The following is a 25,094-nucleotide window of genomic DNA, read 5'->3' as shown; positions in this document are numbered from 1 at the left end:
ATCGCCTCTAGAACAGTATACTTATATACCATATATCAGTATGAAGGTGCCTGTATATGTACACACACGAGTGCTGAAGAAACAGTAATATATCAATTTCTGAATACATACAGAAATACAGAGAAAATTTTACAGATTTTAATTAGTTTACAGAGTTCAAAAATGTCATTATATCCTAAAGGTTTTCGCCCTTGTGTATGAGTAAGACTACCCTCGTAGACAGTCTTCCATACATTGCAGCTCCTGTATTTCATGACAGTGAGGGCCACAGTGAAGGCAGAGGAGGCGTCTGACCTTGGGGATGACAGAGAGGGCCGGGCCTCTGGCACCACTGGGAGAAGGAGAGGAGAAAGACAGCAAAGAAGAGCTGTTATTTCTACTAAGATCATCAGTCACTACAGTTAGTTGTACAGTGAAAACAGAATTTTGATCGCTGTCTGTACAACACACTCACCCATTGAAGTGCAGCTGAGCTAACTTGAAGAGTTGACGACTCAGTTCAATACTATCTTCTCCGTACTGGGAGCCAATAGCTACAGTGCTTCGCTCCAGATGGGAGGCCGCGTTATTCCAGTCACCTGCAGAAAGATGCAAAGCAGTATGAGGGTTGAAAAATCTGAACTGTGCTCACGACTCAGTAAAGGTCACAGTGATTTATTTGACACCCTTTTGGTTTCCTGGGTTTAGCTCGACAACATCTGGCCAGTCATCACTGTGGTTGTTCAGCAGCTCTTAGTTCTGCTCTCCTGTTGAAGTCTGCTACAGTACCAAGTGTCAGGACCTAAAAATAAGCTTTCCACTGCCACATTGTTACTACGGCTACATTTTTTCATTTCTGCTGAAACGCACAAAAAGTGACTGCTCTTGCTTGATGCTGTTTCTGTGTGTGACAGAATATATATGCTCCTTTCTGAGAAGCCAGTGCGATCAATGGTACAATGGTGTACCATTATGACCATTATGACTATTTATTCATCTAGATGCGTAATTAAAACGTGGCTTTTATTTCACTTCAATGGAGACAAACCGACGGACATCCCTGCTGCTATTAATGGCCATTAGAAGGTTTTCATGACTACACACACACACACACACACACACAGAGATATATATATCCTGCTAACAGACAGACAGAACAAAGCACAAACATACCCCCTGCACCTGCGCATCGCCATCATTTAGGTAAATCTACCTAAACAGATGGGCACCACATGAAACAGCAGGGGTGTTTTAACCACAGCGCTCATCTGCTAATATGCATGCACTGTTTTTCTCACCCTTCGTAGCATACGCTCTGGCCATGGCATCTGCCAGCTCCCCCTGCAGAGGGTGTGTCTCTGTGAGGATCAGTCCAGACTGACCCTGGGTCCTTCTCAACAGTCTCAGAGCCTCATCTGATGGAGTGCAGAGCAGGAGAATAACACAGAAATGGAAGAAAAGGCATCTTGAACAAATGACACACACATATATCACTCTGTCTGCATATTGCGTCACACCCACCTGGCCTCTCTCCCTCCATGAGGTCCACGGCCTCCCCCAGGAGGACCCTGATCTCCTGCAGCCTGTGGCTCACCTCAGAGGAAGACATGCGATGACCACAGGATGACTGCGAACATATAAATGCTATTCCTCTGTCCTCACTGCGCTTCTGAAAATCACATAGAGGGCCTCACAGGTCAACAATAGTAAGTTAAATCTCAAAAGAAAAATATATCAGAGTTCAGTACAATAAATCACGCGAAACAAACACACAAGTGAAAACCTACTTGAAGAGATCCTTTGCACTTGCCGCACTGGAGACCCGAGTCACGTGGACTACCTCCACCAGCTGATGACTCCTGTCTGCCCTCTGCACCCTCCCCCTCCTCCTCCTGCAGGGTGCACGCCTCACACTGACACAGGAAGTAGTACTGTTCCTGCAGGAGACGCTGGCGTTCTTGGGTCACCGTCCTGCTGCTGTGGGGACCTGACAACAGTAAGAGAACAACACAGCACATTGGAAGCAGTAATTTCAGTGGAGAGGACTGTAAAAATTCTGCGACTCACCCCTGCATCTTATGATGCACCCAAACAATCCTTGATTGGACTCAGCAAAATGACACATTTTCTTACCATAGCAGTGCAGGATCTCTTGTCCAGGAGGGATAACTTTGGCTGCTCTGACAGTTAAAGCGACTCCGCGGGCTGTGCTTCTGTCCTCAGCTTCACTCTCGCTCAGGTCTGCAGATACATCTGAACCAGAGGGATCAGCGCCTGTTCCAGTGCTGAACGCCAGGCTGGTGTTGGGACAGCAGGAGTGATTCAAAAGACTAAGAGTTGGGAATATTGCAGTAGCAATGCGGAGCTCCCTGCTGGACTGCACCGGCGAGTTTGCTGCCCCTAGGGAGAGATACAAGAACCGGAACGTTAAGGTCACTCATAGCCATCGCTAAAAAGCATAAATTCTGTATAGCATAAGCATGGATGCAGTTACAGGAGAGCTGAATCAATAATTCAATCACCAGATTAAGATTAATTAATTGACAGAAATTTCGATAAACAGTTACAAGTATTTTTGAGTAAAAGTGCCAAAATTCACTGGTTCTATCTTCTGAAATGTCAATATTTGCTAACACTTGAGTCACCTGTATCTTGCAGCATGACGACTGCCTGGGCGTTACACCTCAGCTGCAGGACGTGTCTCAGGACTGCACTTCCCAGCATCCATAGCTCCGAGCTCCGATCTGCAACACCTCCCTCCTCGCTTTCGCCCGAGGGTCTGCTGAGGTCCCACGATGCAGGTGGATGTCCTGCCTTACTGAGCTTCAGATAGAGCGTTGCTGCGGTGACCGCACACAGGAAGCGCAGAGCAGGGCTGTGGCGATTCAGGTGATGCAGCAGGTGAAACACGCTCAGGTAAGAGTCACCGTAGTATGAATAATGACATGGATCAGAATCGCTGGACTCTCTGATGGGACAGCTTGGCACTGACTTTGTGTGCTCGCCTCTGATTGGACCCCGGGCAATGTGGATGTTTTTTAACCCCGCCTTCAGTGTTATCCTCAGAGCGAGCTGTGACATCACACCCATCACCATCAGATCTGCTCCCAGTGGACACTCCCAGCGGTGATGTTCCTCCCAGGCGTCCCGCTGACAGGAAGCTGAGCAGTATCGGGTGGAACTACACCCCTCACACGGCACGGGACACAGTGTTTCAGTCAAACACCTGTGACAGCGCCTGTGTTCCATTCCAAACAACACTCCTCTCTCCGTGTCCTGCCTTGCTCCCTCACCTTTCACCTCCACCATTCCTGGTATAACTACACAGCTGTACGACCTTTCATTGAGGATAACCTCCCCAGCTGCTATTCTCTCTGCAGCCACCAGGTGTCTACCTTTCTCCAGGCTGAAGCCTACAGCAGCTTGAGGACTAATCCCAAGTGTGAGCGGCCCCTCTCTGTCTGGACCTTTATGATCATTTGAGGCTGGATTGTGATGAGCCTCTTTTGCCTTTTGACCTGCAGAGAGGTGCTTCAGGCACTGTGAGCGACGCTCCTCCAGTTTGTGGACAAGCTGAGAGGGATAGCCGTTGTTTAGAGCTTTGTCCATGTCATTAAGTGATTCCTGAGGAAAAGCAGAAACCCTGGAACGTGAGCCACCACAAAATCCAAGCTTGTGAGCTAAACCAAAAGATGACTGACTTTTTATTGACTTATTTAAGTCAGCATTTTATCTTTAAGACTTTGAGACAAGTCTAGGACTGAGCGCGGATCTAAACCTAATCCAGGGGATGCTGACCTGAGAAGACTGAGAAAGGAACGATAAGCTATCTGAGTGGTCACTGTGGCATCAGTCATAGCCGGAGCGTCATCACTGTCTACTTCAACTTCAGAAGGCCACAGAATGAGTGATTATCCTGTTCATTTCATATTTCATCTGTAGGGCCATTTAGCCATAGGCAAGTAGTAACAACAGCACATAAAAGATTCTGGAAGGAATTAATTAATGAAACAAGGTTGAGTCAATTTGCCAATCACTTGATTAAATGAGGCGTTATGGAGTATGAACCCCTGCCCTCAGAAATACATTTATAATAATCTCTCTGAGTTCCTGGAAAGATTTCCTGCAGGGAAAATTATATATTACCAGGGTGGCCTCGCGAAGAATGCACTTTAATGTCACATGATACATGTGAAAAGACAAATTAAGTGATTAAACTGTTCTCCCATAAAACCACTTATTTATGTGCTCAAGCAAATCATCTGCTATTTGTGCGGACTTTTAGTATCCACAGCATGCAAGGGTACTCCATATATAATTAAATATAATTAAACATATAATAAAAAATAATGAGAATATTTCCCTGCAGGATTCCTGCAGTCAAGACCGGTTCAGACTCAATCTGTTGAACGACTACAACTAATATTAAGCAGAACTGGTTTGAACAGGTTTTAATGATAACTGCATGTATGACACGGCCTCATTATTTGATTGCTGAAGGTTGGCGCCAACTCACCTGGTAGTGCTGCAGATGGTAGAGCGCAGCCGAGCGGTTGGCATAGCACAGAGACAGCTGCTCTGAACTTAGGGGAGCAAAACATACGCCCTGCCATGACAGGAGACAAAGAAGCTGGAGGTTGATACATGTTAATCAGGACAAGCGAGCATGCCATGTTTAAGGTGAACTGCCGTTTGCAAAGTACAAACACTTTTTATTTAGAGTAACATCTGATTTTGAACTATACTGATTTTCACCTGCTCTGTACAACTCTATCAGATGACTACTATTACTTTTGCAGTGCATCAGAACTATTCCTACATTAAAATTCATGTTCAGCCATCTTCTACTGTTCCCATAAGTAATTAACTTAAACAGTTAAATAATGGAATCGTGGATTTTAACATTTATTTTTCCCAGAAGTGGGTTGAAGTTTCCATTTTCTGGCTCATATGGAGCGATACAGTCTTATTTTCCTTTCACCTGTGAGTAGTGCAGAGCAGCTGCAGTGTAGTCTCTGGTCTTGAAGCTGGAGTTGCCCCTCTCCCTGCATTTGGCTGCTTGCTGTGTGTCCTTCTGCACAGAACATCCTGCAGAGATTGACTGCACAAAGTCCAGGTCATCTTGGCTATGAAACAGACATGGAGAGTACAACTAAATGAGTGCCTCTGAATGTGCCACAGCAGCAGGAAATTTGGGATTTATTGTGTATAATCCTAGACAAGTTGTGAGAGAGCCTATATTCACTTGAGCCTTTATTAAGATAATAAACTGTGGTCTCAGCTTGCTCAGATGTCTGGAAACCAACATGTATAAAACTACAGAAGTAGCGCTAAGCTAGCTACTCACGTTGTCAGAGTTAGAGCACATTTAAAAACATCATCTATTTCAGACAGGGATTTAAAATGTTCCTTTAGCTCGGGGTCGAGTCCGGTCCATTTCTGTGAGACGTGATCTTGCCACTGGACACAAGGCAGATCCATCGTGAACTATAACAAAACCACATGGGCTAACCAGGGGTTTGTTTTCAGTCAGATTCAGCCCGCAGCAGTTAGGAAAACTGGCAAGTTAGTGTGTATCAAAAGAGTGTTTCCGGCGCTAACATTCGAAAGAAAAGCCGTGCAGTCGAAACCCATGCTGTCAGGGAAAATCCAGCAGGACTTTCGGCGATTAAAAACCATTGAATTATATCTATAATACATTGTCATGAATCTTAAAACAAGACTGTTTCATCATGACGTGAAAGGCGATTTTTATTTTTACTAGACAGTCGCTATTTCTCAATCCAAAAGATTTGCACATACACCATTTACTTTATGTTTAAAAACTTGCTTTTCACATTTTAACTTAAGAATCTGGTGTCTTTACATGTAATATTCCAATTATACACAAGTCTAGAGTAGTGAGCTCTTCAAGTGCACGGACGAGTGCTATCCGTTTTACAATATCCTGACCAATGTACTCTTTTGTTCTGAAAGCATAAATGTATCATATCCGGTGTTTGGTAGTAACGGAAATATTGTTTGTCTCGCGAGAAGTTTCATACCTTTACCTTTAACTTGAATACGCCTTCGAAAAGCTAAAGTTTGCTGGCTGTGACAACCACTGTACTCAGGGGACATGAGTGTTAAGCTCACCCAGGGGGCCGTTGAAGTAAGAACAAATGTTAATATAACTGAATTACTGTTTGTCTCTTGACTCGATGTCTAGAGGCTGGCATTTAGCAATGTAGCGCTACTAGCTGTAGCTGCTAGCACTGCGAGCTAATGAGAGTGACTGTCACAGATGCATCAACAGTACCATTAACAGATCAAATTCCCTGTACTTTGCTGTTGTTCTTTAAAAAATGTCTCGAGTTTCTGTGTTTATATGGTGAAATAAATGCAGACGTACCTCATTTACGCAAATGTTGTCTCAGAGCAAGGTCTTACCATTTGGCTAATTACTCCCTTATAACGTGATTTGGGCTCCAGCGATTTAATGGAAACAACAGGACGGTCTGATGTAGTCCTGTCCTGTTTACTCACTGATGCCTCCCTGCTGGCGGTGGTACATGAATTGCCACTTCATTAATCTCCAATTATCGTTAGACTGTACCTTTGCATTATCAGCATGGTAATATGATGGGACAGGATGGGGACAGGCGGTAGATAGTGACATGTCCATGTGTGTTATTGTCTAGGCCCTGTTCAAAGGCTCGGAGGTGAGCTGTCCTGTGCTGCAGCTGCTGGTGAGTGCATTTAAGATGTCCACGGACCATCCTCTTCAACTATGCAGAACTGTGGGATACGAACATAAAACCGTGTTACTTTGGAGATTTAAAGAGCTATTCAAAAGATCCTTTCCAGACCTGTTTTAAGGCTCATAAAAAACAATCTACTTAGGATCATATTTTCTGTCTGATAGAGTTTTTTCACATTGTTATGCCTCATTCCAATAACTACAATCAATGAAAGTAAATGCATTGACACATGATGTCTGTTACATTGTACTTCAATAAAGTGTCCATTTGCAGGGTCTGTGCACTGAAAGCTTAAGTTTCAGAATTACCCTTTTGTAAATGCATAGATTCAAGATGAGCACAGAGAAACTTTTCCCCTTCAGCAGATGAATGTGAAGACTTTGTTGTTTTGCTTATAAAATCCCTCCTTCCCTCCGTGTTTGTCAGAATATGCGTAAGATATCCAGTGGCTCTGGGCCACCCCGGTTCCGGCTCATGATGAGTGACGGCCAGCACTCTTTGTCTTGTGAGTATTTGGCAGTAGCCAGAAAACTTTCAGTCTGTGGTTTCAGTTTGCCAAAGTACACTTGGTCTCTTGTTGACAAACAAAGACATTGAATCCAAATTAGTACCAGTGATAGGCAAATTTGTTGCAGAATTTTTTTTCAATGTACATGACTGTATTTGGGAATGTGTGTGTGTGTTTGTATGTAGCCTTCCTGTTGGCCACACAGTTAAATTATCTGGCAGACGAGAACCTCTTGGTACCAAACTGTGTGTGTAAGGTGAAGAAGACCATCACCAACACGTTGTCAGATGGCAGGTATGTGTTTTCATTTTGTTTCCTCCTGGCCTCTCCCTTCTTTTTATCTAGCCCTTTTGGCCTTATTTTTACCTGTCTTGTATCACAGGATTGTGGTGATTGTGATGGACATGGAGATATTGCAGTCGGCCGAGGAAATAGGAGGAAAGATTGGAAATCCCACTCCATATAATGCAGAGGGTATGCTTCTTTTAAGATGTGCATGTATGAAGTGAGAAACAGTAATAAACAACTTCTCCAGGTCCCTTAAGACGTTTGTTCAACTTGCAGGTAAGACGTCATCCCCACAGGAGTCGGCCTCAAGTACCTCTGTCCCAGCATCACCTCCATCTGCTGCAGTACCTGGACCCTCCTATAAGAACAACAGCTGTGAGTTCAACGTCAGAGATATTTGAAATTCTCTTTTCCTGTCAGTCATTACACATGAATGCTGTGACAATGATTAGTCCTATGATACTGATAAACCTTACGGATACTCCTTTTTTGTCAACTGACCCGAACCCACCACGATTAATGTTGAGCACTGTCATTTTCTGCATTGAAGAGTTGGTGCACTCTGAGCAAATTCTAGTTTTCCCAACTAGAGCCCATCAGCGGCCAGTCTCCACTTATTTTAGGAACATTTTCTACAGCCAACAAATTGGATGAATTTAGCTTTTCTCGTTGTAGCAGGAATTTACAACAGCTAAACCTTTGCTTTCCGTGTCAAAGTGGGCAGATTTAACTTAAAAAAAACAAAACAATTCAATATCAAACCGGCAGGCACAGAGTTTGATATAGCCATCAGAATCATTTAGTCAAAAAACAAAAACAAAAACAAAACTGGTCTGTGTCTTTTAAACCTGTAGCACACAGGGAGTATTGGCAGCAGTACCAAAAAAATATATGGATGCTTTCCCAAGCCACTGCAATAGATGAATAAATAGGTGAATTAATCACAACAAAACAATGCATCCAAAGGCCCTCTAGCTCTCTGTTCATGGATATTACATGGCAAATAGATTAATACTACTTATTTGCTGAGCAGATTACAGCAATTAAATACCTCACTAATATGAACACGTTCTAATTTCCTCATTCAGCAAAGTTCGATGTACTGAGAATCAGGACGTTGCTCAACCTCAGCAGAGTTTGGCCAGCTAGAAGTAAAAGTTTATTCTTTACTCTGCAGTCATGCACAGTGGACTGTTGATATGTAGCATTACGGAGGTTTAAACTACATTTCTGAATAATAAAGTGAAGTTAGGGAAGCGTACAGAGATCGTTTTAAAGTAATTCAACATCTTTTGGGTCTTTGTAAAATGTGAGCTTTTCAGTTACATGACAACATAATATTTGGTTATTGTTGACACCAGCATTAGGTCTGTTAACACTGTGTTAAGAATTGAGTGGTACTCAGAGTAACTTTTAGGAATTAGATATTTATTTTTGAGAAAATGTGAATAATTTGTCAAACCCTCATCTCGCCTACAGGGGGAGCCATGCACCCACGTGAAAATGATTTGCACTCCCCTCACTGGTTTTTCTCCTCATTACTGTTGTTCTGAAGCCATAATTTGGGTCCAGCGGAGTCTTTGTTGTTTAGTTTTCAATCTCAATCACCATATCACACTTAAACCAGCAGTATGAACTGAAAAGTTAAATCCCTGTTTTCATTCCTTTGATATTCACAGCACGTCAGTGTTCAAAGGCTGTAGTCTGAGTGTGGGTTAAGAGCTAGATGAAACGGGATCGTACGGCACAGGATGGTTTTCAACCAGTTGAAGGTAGCCACAAATTAATGGAGGTTCCTTTAGTTTAAGTGTCCCTTTTTCATATCCCATTGTGCACTTTTATCATACTGTATTTACTACTCTGCTATGAGAGCAGAAAATGATCTTGTTGCCCACTGGCCACTGTGGCTGGGGGAGTCCATAACTCTCACCTTTCACTGTTTTACCACCAACAAGATTTTTATAACAGAATAGGGGCTCCAAATGATGGTTGGTTTTCTGCCAAAATGGCTGGTGCCATGTATCACGCCTAAAGTAGCTTGTGCTTTATTGGATCTTCTTTTATTAGCTTAGCCTTTGTTTCACTCAGTTGTTTTATACCACCGACCGCTCTCAGCATTGACATTGATTTTTGTTATGTGGCAGAAACATACCAATAGTCCTCCTCAGTGGAGGATGTAACCATGTGGGTGGATAATGAGGGCTCGGTATATATTGTGTGTTTGTGCGTGTGTAGGTGTGTATCTGTGTGTGTTGTGACTGAGGGAGCTTGTGTGGGCTGTTGGCTCCTCCAGTTCATGGCTTCATGAATATTGTGTTGTGGACTGAATCCCCTTGTAGCGATGCACAGACAGAGGGAAAGAGAGAAAGTCAACTAATTTGACTCAGCAAAGATGAGGCTCTGCATTAAGCAGTTCATCAGATTTTCCTCGTCGTATCCTTTGCATCATGTTACCTCAGAGATCCCGCCAGATACGGAAAACCTTCTGCTCTGTTTAATTGTCCTGTTGATGAGATGTCCTGCATCCATCGTTAGAGCCAAAAACAAGCCTTATGTATGAAGTCTCAAAGTAATTTCTCTACTCAGTGTGGCTCAGGCTTTGATTACTTTTCAGTATTTTTGTAAATTGCATTTTCAGTAAGTCAGTTAATTCGTGTGCATTCATAAGATTGTTGAATGCCACAAATGAGATGTGGGTGATGTAATGATGAGGGAGAGCGCTGTTTTATTAGAGGGTCTAAGTTCAAGCCTCTCTGAAGACTTAACAGTCCTCCAGAAACACACTGAATCCCTGCATGCTTCCATTTGGCTAACACGCTTCCTTGCTTCCTTCACTTGCATCTCTTCCTTGTGTCATAGCTCCTTCCAGCGGGGACACAAATGAGAGCTAAGATGTGAGGGAGAGACACAAAGACAGAGACATTTTATTTAGCAAATGGGACATTTTGGCTTTTTCATCACACAGCTACAACCAATGATGCACATTATCTCAACTGTCCCATAATGTGTAGGAATAATTAAATAATCGTTTTAACAGCTCCAATAACAATTATAGAACTATTGCTGTGTCAGAGCATGGCAGTAATAACACCAGTAGACAAATAAATGTGTTTATTACTGAGCGAATGGAGCGGACGAGGCTGCCGGTACAGTAAGTGTGTCCTGTTCAGGCTCAGGCTGGATATCACAGGACTGTGCTGCTGATTAGTACAGACCTTTTCCCTGACTAAGGAGCAGAAAAGAAGAAAGGTATTTTGGCTCATGAAGAAAATGATTAATTTGTGATTCAGATTAAGCACAAATCTGATCATTTTTAAGGTCTGGATGAATATGAAAAACGTCAGAGCTGACGTTGGTGCTGTTTCCACGATGTAACCATGCAACGATACTAATATTACAATACTGTAGTTCCACAGTCCATCAGTCCATTTCTTTACTTTCCCATCAGATCAGCCGACCAATCACAGAACAGATTCTAAGCGATCCTGTTCTTCTTTCCCGAAAAGCTTACACATAGGATACACATGCAGCTCCTCACTCCTTGTCTTCTCTGAGATGTAGTTAAGGATTGGTGCATCCTTCATGATGGCAGACCTTCATTAGTTTCCAGGTAACAGGCCAGAGGATGGAGGAGCAAGGACGGGAGGAAGCGTAATTAGCTGAATGGAATGCAGCCCCTGTCAGCTCAAGGCGTTCTGCTCTGCAGTGAGCTTTGACCCCTGACATCCTTGTCGTGGGAGGATGTGGTCAGAGAGCATTTTTCCTCTGGCATCGCCAGAGTTGGGAGAAATAATTTCAAATATTTTAAAGCATTTAATATTGTTAAATTATGCCGTGTAAGCTCCGTCAGTCACCAGTGACACTGTACTCTCTCGGTTAAAAAATATCAACATTTCAGTCACAATATTCATATTCTGGGAAGAAAAAAAAATACGCCAGTCCTTCAGCAGTAGGTGTAGAGTCAAAGGTCGTGACACAGTTGTCACTGGCGGTTCTGTGTTCCCATTTAAATATTCATCAGCAGCTATCCTGAAATAGACCACCTTCAAACTGCTTCGCGGATGATATTTAAATTCCAAAAAGAGATCTGCACTTGCTGAAGTGCACTTAAAAAAAAAAATTCATTATTCATCACTAACCATTCTCTGCAGGTTTCCTTTGTCCTCACAACTCTTTCCCTCTCTTCCTCCCTCTCTCTCTCTCTCTCTTATAAACACACACACACACACACACACACACACACACACACACACACACACACACACACACACACACACACTCGCTTCTACACACTCGCTTTCTTATTCACTTCCTCTATTTATTGCTTTTTTCTCATCTATATATTTACTATTATTTCTCTCACTCTCTCTACGACAGAATCCTCACCACAAAGCGCTTTTCGCAAACAGGCACTGTTGAATACGTTACCGGCATACATATTAGGACTCGGTACTGATCTTAATCACAAAAAATGAGGATCCCTGATAAACCTCTGTGCCCCTGTCTTTGCTCTGTTCTTCACTCCACCCACCCATCCCCACCTATCATCTTCTCCTCTCTTCTTTCCCTACCAGCTCCTTCCCTCTAACACTCCATCCGGATGGCGTGTGTATGAATATTGATGTTAATTACCCCTCGCCTGAAAATAGCTGTTCAATTTGTGATTTCCCCCAGGAATTTTGCTCATGACACACACACACACACACACATATACACACCCGCAAAGGAGGGTATCATGGAGGTGAGTGTTTGTTGTGCTCCATAACGGGAGCTTAGATCAGGGGAGTGGTCTCACTGGAATTGCATCTTTTTATTCCGAACAATTCTTCCCTCAAATGCTTCGACTCAATATGGCAGATGATCTGTGCCAAAATGAGGCATTGCATAAAATGTGTTTTGACAACAGCCAACTATCTAGCCTGAATCACTGCTGATGGGGCTGATGCGACTTTATCGTGGGAGGTGAGGTAACACCTTGTGATTCTGTGGGCTGGTCCGAACTGTTCAAGTGTTCTGGCTTCGTTATTAAAAAGGAAAAAAAGAAGCTGAGCAGGTGTTTTAGGAACAAGGGGAACTTATTCTCAACTTTTAAGTAGTTGCTGTGTTTTATTTGTAAGTGAGATTTTTGTATTAGGTCTGAGTTGATTAAGTGCACACCTGATGATGTAATTCAGTTCAACCCAGGACAGAATACTGTGTTCTCAGCTCGATTATTTCCACATGAGGCTTCAAGTGATCATCCAATAACCTGACAAATTCAACCTTTTAGTTGCCAAAGTGTGTCATTCTTATACAATATGGTAAATACATTCTAATTATTCCAAGCATAAGTGAAAAAAAACCTTTAATCTTAGGCTTCCTCATTTATTCATGCTATTATATACTGCACTGCCTGTTTAAACTAATCAAGTTTCCTTTAAAAAGCATGGTTGTCGAACTAAATCTAAAACTGTGGTCATGCATGAAGGTTTTTAAGACTCGTATTTCCAGATTTATGTCAGGTGTCTTGGCAAAAAGACTGATATTCTGATAACTAATCCTAATTTTTCTTATTCCTATGACTGAAAGGCATAAGTACAGTAATTATGAAATTAATAATTGATTGGCAGCCCAAGAAGAAAAACGCAGTTTCATTCATTGGCATGAGATGGTGTTAACAGGGAACTGAGTAACTCTACAGAGAGATCAGTGGGGAGAGTTTAACTTTCTCAGGCATTTTATCATTTTGGCAGCTGCTCACATCATCAGATAACGGCGCTACCACTGGTGTTTAATTAAGTTTCCACTGCCTAATGCTCGTAGGTTCTGTACCACTTCTATATATATATCAGTATCAGCAGATGATTTCATCCATGTAAACTACGGTTATTGATAACTTTGGTATGCACTTTGAGGTGATAAGTGGCGCACAATGTGTGGAACTTCTGTACAGTCAATGGAGAAGATTATGAGACTTTTGCCACATTTGTGTATAAATAAACGTAATTCATCCAGGCATTTATTTAAAGAAGAACTCCACCGATTTCGCATATCAAAGTGTGTTTACGGGCTTTGAGGAGTACTACTGCATATGTGAAAGAAAGTTGCATAAAGTCTTTTGTGGCTCCAGAGGGAGCTGCGCGAAGTCTGATAAAAGTGACATCACTTGAGGCAGCGTCGGTCGCGTCTGAAGACTGCGAGTTTGGAGATGAAAAAAAAAAAATGTGGGGGATGCAGAGTTAGAAAGAGGCGAGCTTAGCAGACCTCCGCAGCCAGCTCCTCATCTCTGCTCGAGGCTAGAGGCTCAAGGCTACATTAGCTGTTACAAACAGAACACACCCGCATCTCCAACCAAACTGTCGGCAGTCGGGTTGCATTGTGGGTAATGTAGGCGGCAGGTTTTGACAAGGAAGAATGTGTGGACTAAAATAGATGATACCTCTGGTTCTGCTGCATTAGTATTTATAGTTTTTTTAAATGGTCCATCATGAGTCTGACAATGTTATATGAGTGCAATGTTAAATCGATGGAGTGGAATTGTTCAATTTCATGGTATATTAGTGACAATGAATGATTAAGTATTTGCCACTCACAAAAAACAGGGTTGCTGAATGTATACACGCTGGCATAGATGGTTTGTTTGTAGAGCTGCAGCTCACAATTATTATCTTTAATTAAACTTAAGGATTTTTAAAAATCACTTCATCTTAAAAATGCCAGAAAACAGTGAAAAATGCACATCACAATTAAGACAGCATCATCACAGTGCTTGTTTTTCTCAACCAACAGTCTGAACACCAAAAAACTCAATTTACAATTAAATAAAACAGAAAGGCAGGAAATCCTCGCAAGCTCGAACCAGCAAATGTATTATTAAATGTAATGTATTGTAGGTGTTTTGCTTAATGAAGTTATATATCAATTGCCAGCTCTGTAGTCAGTCTCTGTCCACTAATCAACTAATTAACTGGTCATTCAGCACTATTAAACTGTCATCTTGTTAAATTGGAGCTCTCTTGTAAGGATCCCACTTTGTTTTCCAGCAGCTCTCTCTCCTCCCCGAGGCAGTGGAAGTGGTTTTGCAGGAAAATCACCCTCAAAGTTTTCGCCCACCAAGGCCTCACCCTCAAAGTTTTCGCCCACCAAGGCCTCACCCTCAAAGTTTTCGCCCACCAAGGCCTCACCCTCAAAGTTTTCGCCCACCAAGGCCTCACCCTCAAAGTTTTCGCCCACCAAGGCCTCACCCTCAAAGTTTTCACCCACGAAGGCTTCACCCTCACAGTTTTCACCCTCAAAGTTTTCGCCCATGAAGACTACCGGCACGTCTCCAGGATCTTCAACAAAAGTGATTCCTATTGCTCAGCTCAACCCCTACCAAAGCAAGTAAGTTCAAGCGTGTGTGTCCGTGTCTGCATGTGCCTGCTTTCTGATAAACGTATGGTATCTGGAAAATGATGTAAACTTGGCATAAACGCTGTGGGGGATAGTTAGAAGGCATTGCATCTGACTTACATGCATTTCCTTCCAAATTGCAGGCAAACTCTGCGCTGTATGATTTCACTTTGATTTTTTTCCCCCTTCTGCTCATTCATCAGCTAAACTATTTCCTCTCATGCTGTGACTCTGCTTCCCTGTTTGCTGCCATTTCTGAGTAGCACTTTGGGTGTGTGTGTGTGTGTGTGTGTGTGTGTGTGTGTGTGTGTGTGTGTGTGTGTGTGTGTGTGTGTGTGTGTGTGTGTGTGTGTGTGTGTGTGTGTGTGTATGTGTGTGTGTGAGAGCATTAATTTTTTTCTGTATCAATGCATGTGTGGCTGTGTGGATTTGTGTGTGTGCATGATAGTCAGCCCATCTGCATGGAAATGAAATGAAATGACCGATCTTGCCTCAGAAATGGACACTTTAACGGCAGGTACTGCTGGGTCTTTATGGTCTGCTGCTGAGGTTTTGATTCTGTTATTTGGCCTGGTGGGGATTTGGCCAACCTCGTTTTTTTTCCCCCCGCTTCCTTTCCTCTTACAATTTCTTAACCTCCTCCAGGGCTCCATTTTACCGCTGTTTTTTCCCCTCTTGCTTCTTATCATTTCATTTGGCTTAAGTCTCTGTCTCTGACCTTAAAGTTGCCCACAAAAAGACAAGAGAACTGTATAGCAAGATGTAGTTGTCCAGATTGGAGTAAAGGTACCCTGTCAACTCTCCCTGCATGTTTGGGCTCAGATAACGTAGCCCTGTTTGAAATTGCAAGCTGTAAAGATAACTGTGCCTCTAGGTGTTGTAATAAACTGATGACTGTTCTAACTTTGAAGTTGGGGGAGTACCTACAGTGAGTAAAACAGATGACTTCAGCAGCTGTTCTTCTATGTATGTTTGCCTGAAATGAAAAGCGTGTGCCTGTGTGTCTGTGTGTGACACAAGGAGATTATGTAGGGATGCTGTGTATGTGCACGTGGTCTTTTATGGCCGCTTGCATTGCTTCCTCATCTCATTCTCCTGGTGTTAAGTAATAGCATCTAGAGCAGGCTATAATTGGCTTTTGGCTGCCATAAACCTTGTTGTAGCGGTCTTATCCATACTGAGCAGGGAATGGGGTTCACTCTGGGCCAGCAGCTGCTCTCATGATAGGGGATTTAATTGCAGGCAAAGTTATGGTATGAATATCCTCCACTGCACAATTATCAACGCAGTCAAAAAGCTCACTGCTGCATAAACTGCAGAGCTTGGCTGGCTGTTGTTAAAAACAGAACAAGAAGCACATTTTAAATGCATCCAGGAGTTTGGCAGATGTACAACACCTAGTTCACTGTTTGAAAGAAAAGTTGCTGGATGATTTTTTTTTTTTTTCCTTTCATGGAACTTTAAAAAGTCGGAAAGACACTCAGTCAATTTCTTTGGGAATTGTTCTTTTGTGCAGTCGGGTTTCACGGTGGTGATTGATGTGAGCTGAGTTGGGATGCTCATTAACAAAAAAAAGGAAGCTTTTTAAAGTGTCTCTGCTGCATTTCTTTGCTGTTTGTGCTGACCTTTAGACTCCTCGCGCAGCTCCTTTAGTTAAGTTTCACACAACTGTTTCGGTCAAAGGAAACTTTTTTGTAATAATCGATGGAAGGCACTCGTGTAACTTCTGCAAGTCAAGCACTTTCAAAGCTTAGATTTAGATCTTGTGATGAAGGTATTTTTAATTGAAAAATATTGGGAACGCTTAGTTCTGTTGACGTATGTCTTTGTAAGAGCTCATCCGTTATTACAAGTGTGTACTCTGTGTGTATCCCCAGGTGGACTATCAGAGCCCGAGTCACCAACAAGTCCAGTATCCGCAACTGGAGTAACTCTAAAGGAGAGGGCAAGCTCTTTTCTTTTGAGATAGTGGATGAGAGTGTGAGTAGAGGAGGGCAGAGGCCTGAATATCTTCCTGTTATGTGCACACATGTCAACATATGTCACACATGGCTGTTTTTCATTTTGAAACCACATGTTATTTCATGGAAATGTGCTGGTCAACAGGGAGAAATCAAGATCACAGCCTTCAACAACGAGGTGGACAAGTTTTTCTCTCTAGTGGAGCAAGGCAAGGTAAGCAGCTCCCACTCACCCATATCCATCCTCACTTGAAGTGATAAGAGCTTCTTGGAAAGTTCACTTAAAAATGATAACTTGGTGCATATCGCACATCGCCAGCAGCTTAACATGCTGCAAGGGACTGTTTGTACTCTGTGTTTCCAAAGGAGCTTCTAAACGTGGTCGCCATTTCACTTCTTCAATGAAGTTGATTGAAGAGCCACTTTAATGACAATACAACAATATCTAAAGCTGTAAATTCACAAACCAGTGTGTCCATTTTGTGTGCAGTTAGCATTACAAACAAATGCATCATTAGTAAAGTAGTGGTTAATAAACCCTTTTGCAAAATCCTGTCATGCATGCAGGATTTCTGGCCAATGACTGAGCCAGAGGCAAGTATTAGAGGATTTTGTAGAAAGGGATGTTTAAAATATGTGTGTTTGAGACGTTAAGCATTTGGTTGGATATATGCTGCTGAGAACAGTGTGAGGAAACTTGCCAAATCTGATATGTGGATATTGTTTTGCCGTTCTTAAAGTGGTTATCTTGATTTTGTCAGTCTTGCGGGCTGTGTTTTCCATTATAAAGTTTCTCTTCTGGTGTAAGTAATTGATACAGAGATTATCATTTTTAATTGAAGTACTCCTTTAAGACATTTAAGGATAGGTTAGGATTTCTTGAAGTTCAAACACTCACATGCTGTATGTATGTTGAGAGAGTTATGGCTCACTGTATTCGCTCCTCTCCTCACTGCAGGTAGTGAAGTGATCCCTTCAAGCGAGAACACTGGAGCAAATGAGGCGAAAAAAGTCTTTATTCTGTGCAAAAATGGATTCAAAAGTTTGGCCAAAGCTAATGTGTGGCTTCAGTGATTTGAGTTAGCCTAATTAAGTTGCTTTCTTTGGCCGGTAGTCGAGTGTAGGTTTACTGCCAGTGTTGTGTACTGGCAGTGTATCTGCCGGGATGTATGAGCCATGGCTCAGTAAGGACACACTGTCAGGGTAAACAAAAGGAGGAAATCACAGTCTTAAAAGGCCCTTAGTTTGGAATATACCAACTCTATCCATAAGATTTTTTTTGCATTTATCATATAGAGTAATTATAGAATTAAAATCAGGCAAACATCATTGCATATAAATCTTTTGGTCTTAAAGAATCTTGGAGGTAGCATTCGTTAATCAGATCATCCTTCAACCAGAGGGCCCTGATTCAAGACCTCCTGTCGGCAAGCATCTGCTTTACTGTCCTTTAGTAAGAAATGTAATGCCTACCAGCTGCATCTCCTGTTGCGTAACTGAGGCTGACACTCACCTCTGACCTTGCTGTAGGGCTGCAATTCTGAATTTTATGCAAGAATAGAAATATATATACAGTAGGACCCTGAAAATAATCAGGAATTCTTTGTGAAGATGCAATTAAATGCCACCCTCAATAGAACAAGTCAAGCACTGAGTACATAATCCATTCAAGTAGGTAAACTAATAAAACCACCAATAATAGACAAGCGATGAATGTGAAATGTCAGATGAGGTATGCAGATGGAGGATGACAGACAGTGAGAGATAAACAAGGATAGAGTTGGCACCAGTTATCAGGAGTCTCAGGGACGAGCTGAAATAACAGTTGTTTGTGCTGAAATGGGCGGTCATCAGTCTGAACACCCAGAACGTGCCCTTTGCATGTTCTTGTATACCTATGCAATTACAGACAGGTAGAACACATGTTAAAGCTCTTGCTCGGCTCAGCCTGGCCCACAGAGCTTAATAACTCAATTAACCCCGGCCATCATTTTGCCAGTCACACTGGCTCAGGTATCAGCCACTGGCGGTGACTCCCAGCACAGCCCCAGATCCAATTTGTGCCCTCTGCCCTCCAAAGATAAATAAAGGAATGAATCTGTCTTCCCTTCGTGATCTGAGTATTGACAGAACAGTGAGTGGGTGTGACTGGCTCTGAGCGGCCAGAATGCTTATCACATTAGTTTCATGCTCCTATCTCTGTGTGGGGTAAATCAGAGAGAGAGGGAGGAAGGAGAGGACAGCGAGGAAGCCGTAGAGACAAACTCTGAGGCAGAGGGGGAGAGGGGATATTGGAGAGTTGGGAGAGTAAATGAAGGAGTGCGCCTTGCATATTGAGTTTAAATTGTGCTGTTTAGCTCTCAGCTGCTTCTTATTTTCTGGTGAATTAGAGAAGTGATGGGGCTGATATGACACCATCTTAGTTGGACCTGAAGGTTTTTCCATTCTTTTTAAGAGGTTTTGGTGAAACAGAAGCTGTATTGTAATAATGATAATTTCCCTTCCAGGATCAATAAAGTGCTCGCTCAAATCGATTAGCTGTAGTTGCTTCAGATTCCCAGGAAATAACCAGTCCGATTAGGTCTAATTTTATAATGCAAGCACACCTCTCTCGCCCGGTCTCTGTAGGTGTACTACATCTCCAAGGCTACGCTGAAGGTGGCCAACAAACAGTACACCACTCTGAAGAATGACTACGAGATGACTCTCCACGCTCATTCGTCCATTGTGCCCTGTGATGACAGTCAGGGCATCCCTGCAGTGCACTGTGACTTTGTGCCCATCGCAGAGCTGGAGAACAGAGACAAGGACGCCATCATCGGTAAGGAAAGAGGTCGCCAGCGACACTTCGTTTGTGCATTTGTACCATTTAATAGACAAAAGAACAACTTTAAGAGTGAATGAGCCAGACTACATATCACCGGCTCAATTTACGCAATCAGGGCTTGGAAACATTAATAATCAAGTGATCCACATATGTGTGTGCGTCAAACCAATCAGCAGTCTGTGGTGAAGGCCTCCATAATGACATGACTCACTCCCTCTCCAAACTTTGTGAACAACCATTGAAACAAGGTGTTAAAGATAGAAAATTAAGTGTGCTACAGAAAGTGCGTGGCATAATTTTTTGCTACAAATTCATTCAGATATTGATTTCTGCGGATAGTTATGGAGATATTTTTTTTTACCACATTCCTGAATGGCTGCCACGTACCGAACGTCTATTTGAAAATCAGAAGCAAAGGCCAACAACCGCTCAGGGAGTGTTGCGTTGCGTGCAGTCAGGTGAAGAAAAGGTTCTTTTTGATATCTGGGAGAAGAGGAGCTGTCAGTAATCTTTTACACTACAGCTTACTTAGAGTTATGTCTGTAAAGAAAAGTCTCACCAGAACGCAGTGGGCCCCGTGAAAGAACATTTTTTGTCTTTTATCCTAAACCTCTCTTACTTTCTTCTGTCTCCCTACACATAAACTGGACAACCTCCACAAATGCCCCTTTCATACCCAATCATGATACTATCACCTGTTACCAATGAACCTGTTTACTTGTGGAATGATCCAAACAGGTGTTTTTGGAGCGTTCCACAACTTTCCCAGTCTTTAGTTGCTCTTGTCCCAACTTCTTTGAAACTTGTTGCTGCACAAAAATCAATGAAGTCCATGAAAAAAAAAGAAATGTATTTTTTGCTGTTTTCAATTGGGTATGTCAAAAAGGGATGATCATGTTCTGTTTTGTTATGTTTTACAAGCTGTCTTAGAATCAGGGTTGTATTAATAGTACAGCAGCTGTCAGTGACGTGTCATCGGGCAGTGATGCACTGACAGAAATAGGAAATGGTTTGAAATTATGTTAAATGCTAAAAGGAGTCTTTCTAAACAAAGTGGCTGGTGACTAATATAAAATATGGTCTTGTGACAGTGCATTAGGCCAAATAAGCCAGCTGGTGTTGTCAGACTAGGAGAAGTTAGTTGCTGCCAGTATTAGAAGATCTGGGTTATCAGCTGGATCATCTCTCCAGCTGCTCAATCAACCAAGGCAATTACAGGTTATAGATATGTATGGTAAAAAAAACTGAGCTAATAGACAGACATGTGCCAGTCAGCCATGTTTCAGGTGTCTTGGAAGAATACATTATGAAGGGGTCAGCAGATAGGTTAATTCAGGCATATAGTAAAGAGGAGAGATAAAAAGAGGATAATGCTCATTCCACTGATTTTATGAAGGTTAGTTGTGGCGCCCGCCCTCTGCGCCTGACAGGAATGTCTTATCTCTGTCTTATCTCTCTGACAGGTAAATTGGGATGGTCCAAGTGCAGATTGGGGTTGAAATTGGCGATTCAACAGCGTGCTCTCGGCACTCTGCTCGATATTATTAGTGAGGTGATATGCAGGTGTGATGTTTCTGCAGTTGTGGCAACGAGGAAGTCATTTTTTAAAAAGCCGCTCTTGGTCTTTATGCAAATTGAGGGTCAGGACACAGTATTGTACGTTGAAGTTTTTGGCCCTGTCAGTTGTTCAGTAGTAAGTATCGCATGGATGGATATCTGTTGAAAGTTCACTATAGTAGTGTGTGTTTGATACCTGAGTGTTGGCACTGAGACTAAAACAATATATATTTTTTTAAATGTATTTTTGAGGAACATGCCGTTCATTTAACAGAGGCTTAAGTTAAATTATGTTTTAATGCAAGAATGTGCCATACATAAGATCAGAATGGTGCAAAAACAGGGAAATCTAAACTTTCACACAACATCTTGAAAAACATTCTGCACTGACCTCGGTGGGTTGAAGGGTTAACTTCCGTTGCATTTGCCACCTCCCCCAACAGCACAGGTCCTTCTGGTGTTTTGTACTTGCGATCAAACACCCAGATGTGATTTTGCATTGCACAGGAAGCCGGTGCTGCACTGCGTAGGGTCAGCTGCTACGAGCAGGGCTGTTATTTCTTGTAAGTGTCAGACACGCCATATTACAGAACAAATTAATGGTCGTAAAGAAGTGCAAACAAAATGCTGTAACCTACTGAGTAGAAGATTTATGTAGGTTAATATCCGTGATTATAGTAGTGTGAACAATGAGCAATGCACAGCAGCAGACTACAGAGTTTGGAGAAGCAGTGAGAGGTTTACCTGGAGGAGTGTGTTTGTGTCAGTCACAGAGGGGCCAGCGTTACATGTCCTGTGTGTCATCTGTTGTCTCTCCATTTGCTCCCCCTGCACTCCCTCTCTCCTGGCTCTTTTGTTAAACAGGGGATTATAACATGGTAATGAGAACTGTCAGCCTGTTCCTGTGGTGATAATGGAGTTCAGAGGTGGATGACATCGTCTCAATCATAATGGAATTAAGGAGGGCTGAGAGAGCACAGACGGAAAGCAAGGGAGGAACGGGCGAGGAGCGGGGAGAGGCAGGGTTTAGACAAAGGTGAGCGGAGGTAGCAGACCTGAGGATGGAGTTCAGAGGAGGACTGGTTTGCAAAATCTATATTATAATTCTGTCCAGTCATTCTATTTAAGGCATGGTCACTAGTTCTGACACCATGGCGATGATCGACAGAAGATCATGAAGCTGTTTAAAGTTGTTCTGTGGAGGTTTTGACCACTAGTAACACTGTAGAGCAACACCACACACACATCTGCTGCCTGTTGAAAAACTACTAAGCAAATATTTTATTAGTAAGTGCATTCAACCCACTTGACACGTCCCAAGGATACACGCAGTGTGTTTTTATGAGTGACACTGAATGTAAACAAAACTGTGCTTGTTTACAAGAAGACTTCCAGAGGGCATCTTAAGTTATTCATCAAGTGAAAATGACAAACCTCTGCTGCTTACATCTTTGGCTGCTTCTCTTGTTTCATAGGAATGAAAATGGGTTGTAAGAGTGTTTTATCAAGAAAAAAATGGGGACTTAAGAACTGTACACACACTCTTATCTAACCCTGTGTCATAGCATTGATGGATGCATTAATCCTGTCTTTGTACACTACATCTTGATTTAATCTTCATTTGTTTGCTTTGTTTTCAGTAACCTTGTGATGATCCTTGTCTGTTGTACAATAAGCACTTTATAAATTAATTTGATTTGTTCTGATTCTGTGTTTAATATTAGTCATGGTAGGCCAGCCTCTTCACCTTGTTAGAGCTCAGCAGTGTCTGCTCCTCAGTGCTGTAATCCTGAATGAAGTTTTTAGGCCTTGAGCATGACAGGAAACATGAATGAGGAATGAGTGTGTTTGTTGTGATTTGGAGTGTGGGTCTGGGTGTTAGCCAGCCTGTTATGACATTTATGTCAGTCTGCTCTGACTTGGCAATATCAGAGGGTTGTCAGCTCTCAGCTGTGTTGCATCGTTACTGCTTATGATGTGGCACTGCTTCATATTATGTAGCATACAACCAGGAGGCATTTTTACACGTTACACCATGTAGAGACATTTCAAAGGGCTCCCGTCACATAACTATAACTTCCTTTTTCTTACCTCCTTGTAAGCTTATTTGTCCACCTGTATTCATGAACTGTCTATTTCTGGAGATGTAAAATGACTCTCTCTGTCTGTAGATGTGATTGGAGTGTGTAAGAGTGCGGAGGATGTATCCCGTATCACCACTAAGACCAGCAGAGAAGTCTCCAAGAGGGCCCTCAACCTAATAGACACAACTGGCAAAGTGGTGACGGTCACATTGTGGGGAGAGGAGGTAATAACTATAATCTCTCTTCTCTCTCTGCTTACTCTCAGGGACGGTTTTGCAGTTTAACATAAAAACGCATAGAGCAGGCTGTAATTAATCGTGTGTTTGTGAAGGTGCCCATCCGTGTACGAGCCTGTGCGTGCATGTCAGTAACATATCTCTGTGTGTGCTCTTGCATACGCAGACGTTTGATTGGGTTTTCTGGGCTGTAAAATTTGGATCGGTCAAATCATCCCCGTGACCTTCAGGAGTGTTTTGGACCAGAGTCCCTGATTTGAGACGGAAGGCTAAATAACCCTCGAATGTGCATGAAATGGCGCTATTCTTCTCTAAGCTCATTCAATCTGCAAGAGCTAATCCCTCCTCTTTGCCAAAATCCAAAAATGACTTTCAAATTAACTTGTAGGTTGTCCAATTATAAAAGCAAACTATACCACATATTACTTTCTGGTCTCTCCAATGAGCTGAAGGCTGAACATATGAGACAATAGCACAACTGCTTTTGCCGTCTCTTACTGTCTTTGACGCTGTTTTTCTTCTCTTCAGGCGGAGAAGTTTGACGGCTGTGGGCAGCCTGTGGTCGCCATCAAAGGAGCCCGCCTGTCTGATTTCGGGGGCAGGTCTCTCTCCGCATTGTTCAGTTCAACAGTCATGGTCAACCCAGACATACCGGAGGCCTTTAGACTGAGGGCCTGGTGAGTCACGCTGTTGTGCACTCACGCACCAGCGCTCACACCCACATTCATAAACACACTCGGCAAATACTTCACACATTATGGTCATGCGTGCAAGGACTACGCGAGGCACGGTATGTGTAAACAGACGAGCAAATCACTCTACAAATCAGAGGGATTGTATGTTCCTGAAGTGCTTATATGAATAAAATAACCTAACTGTGCTCACACACATAGATGAACAAACCTAAGTACAAAGCCCCGATGATCACATGGCAGGACACATGGTGGCACGCGCCTCCTCAGTCCCAGCGGGGCTCGAGACAGGATGTAGACAGGATCGGATGGAGGAAATAACAGAAAAGCAGAGCAGGGATATTTCTGGAATCCAGCTCTGAAGAGCTACTTTAGGTGCACAGAAAGATGGAGCTGCATCAAACTGGATTCTTATTAGCAGTTCCTGTGGAGGGATTTTATGTTATGACTCATTCACTCATTAAGGCTGCTCCCAACTCTGGCCACAGCTAAAATATAAATGCATTTCTTCTTCTTCTTTTTGTGTGTGTGTGGATACATGTAGATGCTTCATTGTGCATATGATTGCCTGTGTGTTACACTGAAAGCTATTTTTAGGCAAAAAATTGCATCAAAGGGCAGGTTCACAGCTTCAAAGTGTGAATACAGTAAATTCAGGGGAGTGTTTGTTAGTACCTGTGGGCATTATTCTCTCAACTATTTCAGTCGTTAATGTCTGTTATATAAATTTGGCTAAGTGCTCCATGAACAATAGCTTTGGCCATTTTTGTGTGTGCATTATTATAGCAGTGTCAGTGTGTGTGTGTGTTAGAGGGAGAGAGAGAGGAGGGGCAGGTTCCATTGCTCCAGCT

General features: G+C 42.6%; 2 protein-coding genes across 3 annotated transcripts in view; one reads left to right on the top strand and one right to left on the bottom strand.

Annotated features, from left to right (window-relative positions):
• Window positions 1-118: 118 nt before the first annotated feature.
• smyd4 (SET and MYND domain containing 4) lies at window positions 119-5,552 on the bottom strand. Its single transcript, XM_070983192.1, has 10 exons — window positions 5,327-5,552; window positions 4,961-5,105; window positions 4,496-4,585; window positions 2,625-3,603; window positions 2,113-2,379; window positions 1,767-1,966; window positions 1,501-1,648; window positions 1,278-1,394; window positions 455-578; window positions 119-331 (listed from the first exon to the last, which is right to left on the bottom strand). The coding sequence occupies exons 1-10, from the start codon at window positions 5,458-5,460 to the stop codon at window positions 208-210; spliced, it is 2,328 nt and encodes a 775-aa protein (XP_070839293.1). The 5' UTR covers window positions 5,461-5,552; the 3' UTR covers window positions 119-207.
• Window positions 5,553-6,009: 457 nt separating this feature from the next.
• LOC139345176 (replication protein A 70 kDa DNA-binding subunit-like) overlaps window positions 6,010-25,094 on the top strand; it is a 35,855-nt gene continuing 16,770 nt past the window's right edge. The window contains exons 1-12 of one of the 2 annotated variants that reach the window (XM_070983701.1): window positions 6,010-6,130; window positions 6,660-6,707; window positions 7,146-7,224; window positions 7,413-7,521; window positions 7,610-7,701; window positions 7,792-7,890; window positions 14,541-14,877; window positions 16,764-16,866; window positions 16,993-17,061; window positions 19,476-19,668; window positions 23,403-23,539; window positions 24,080-24,228. In XM_070983701.1, the coding sequence (XP_070839802.1) occupies window positions 6,098-6,130; window positions 6,660-6,707; window positions 7,146-7,224; window positions 7,413-7,521; window positions 7,610-7,701; window positions 7,792-7,890; window positions 14,541-14,877; window positions 16,764-16,866; window positions 16,993-17,061; window positions 19,476-19,668; window positions 23,403-23,539; window positions 24,080-24,228 (1,448 nt within the window). In that variant the 5' untranslated portion in view covers window positions 6,010-6,097. Of the gene's footprint in view, window positions 6,131-6,659; window positions 6,708-7,145; window positions 7,225-7,412; window positions 7,522-7,609; window positions 7,702-7,791; window positions 7,891-14,537; window positions 14,878-16,763; window positions 16,867-16,992; window positions 17,062-19,475; window positions 19,669-23,402; window positions 23,540-24,079; window positions 24,229-25,094 lie in introns of both variants that reach the window. The other variant, XM_070983700.1, reaches the window with a different exon arrangement.

This window comes from Chaetodon trifascialis, chromosome 16 (assembly GCF_039877785.1).
Source record: "Chaetodon trifascialis isolate fChaTrf1 chromosome 16, fChaTrf1.hap1, whole genome shotgun sequence".
NCBI classification, from domain to species: Eukaryota; Metazoa; Chordata; class Actinopteri; order Chaetodontiformes; family Chaetodontidae; genus Chaetodon; species Chaetodon trifascialis.
This window is presented reverse-complemented; position numbering and strand designations above follow the sequence as displayed.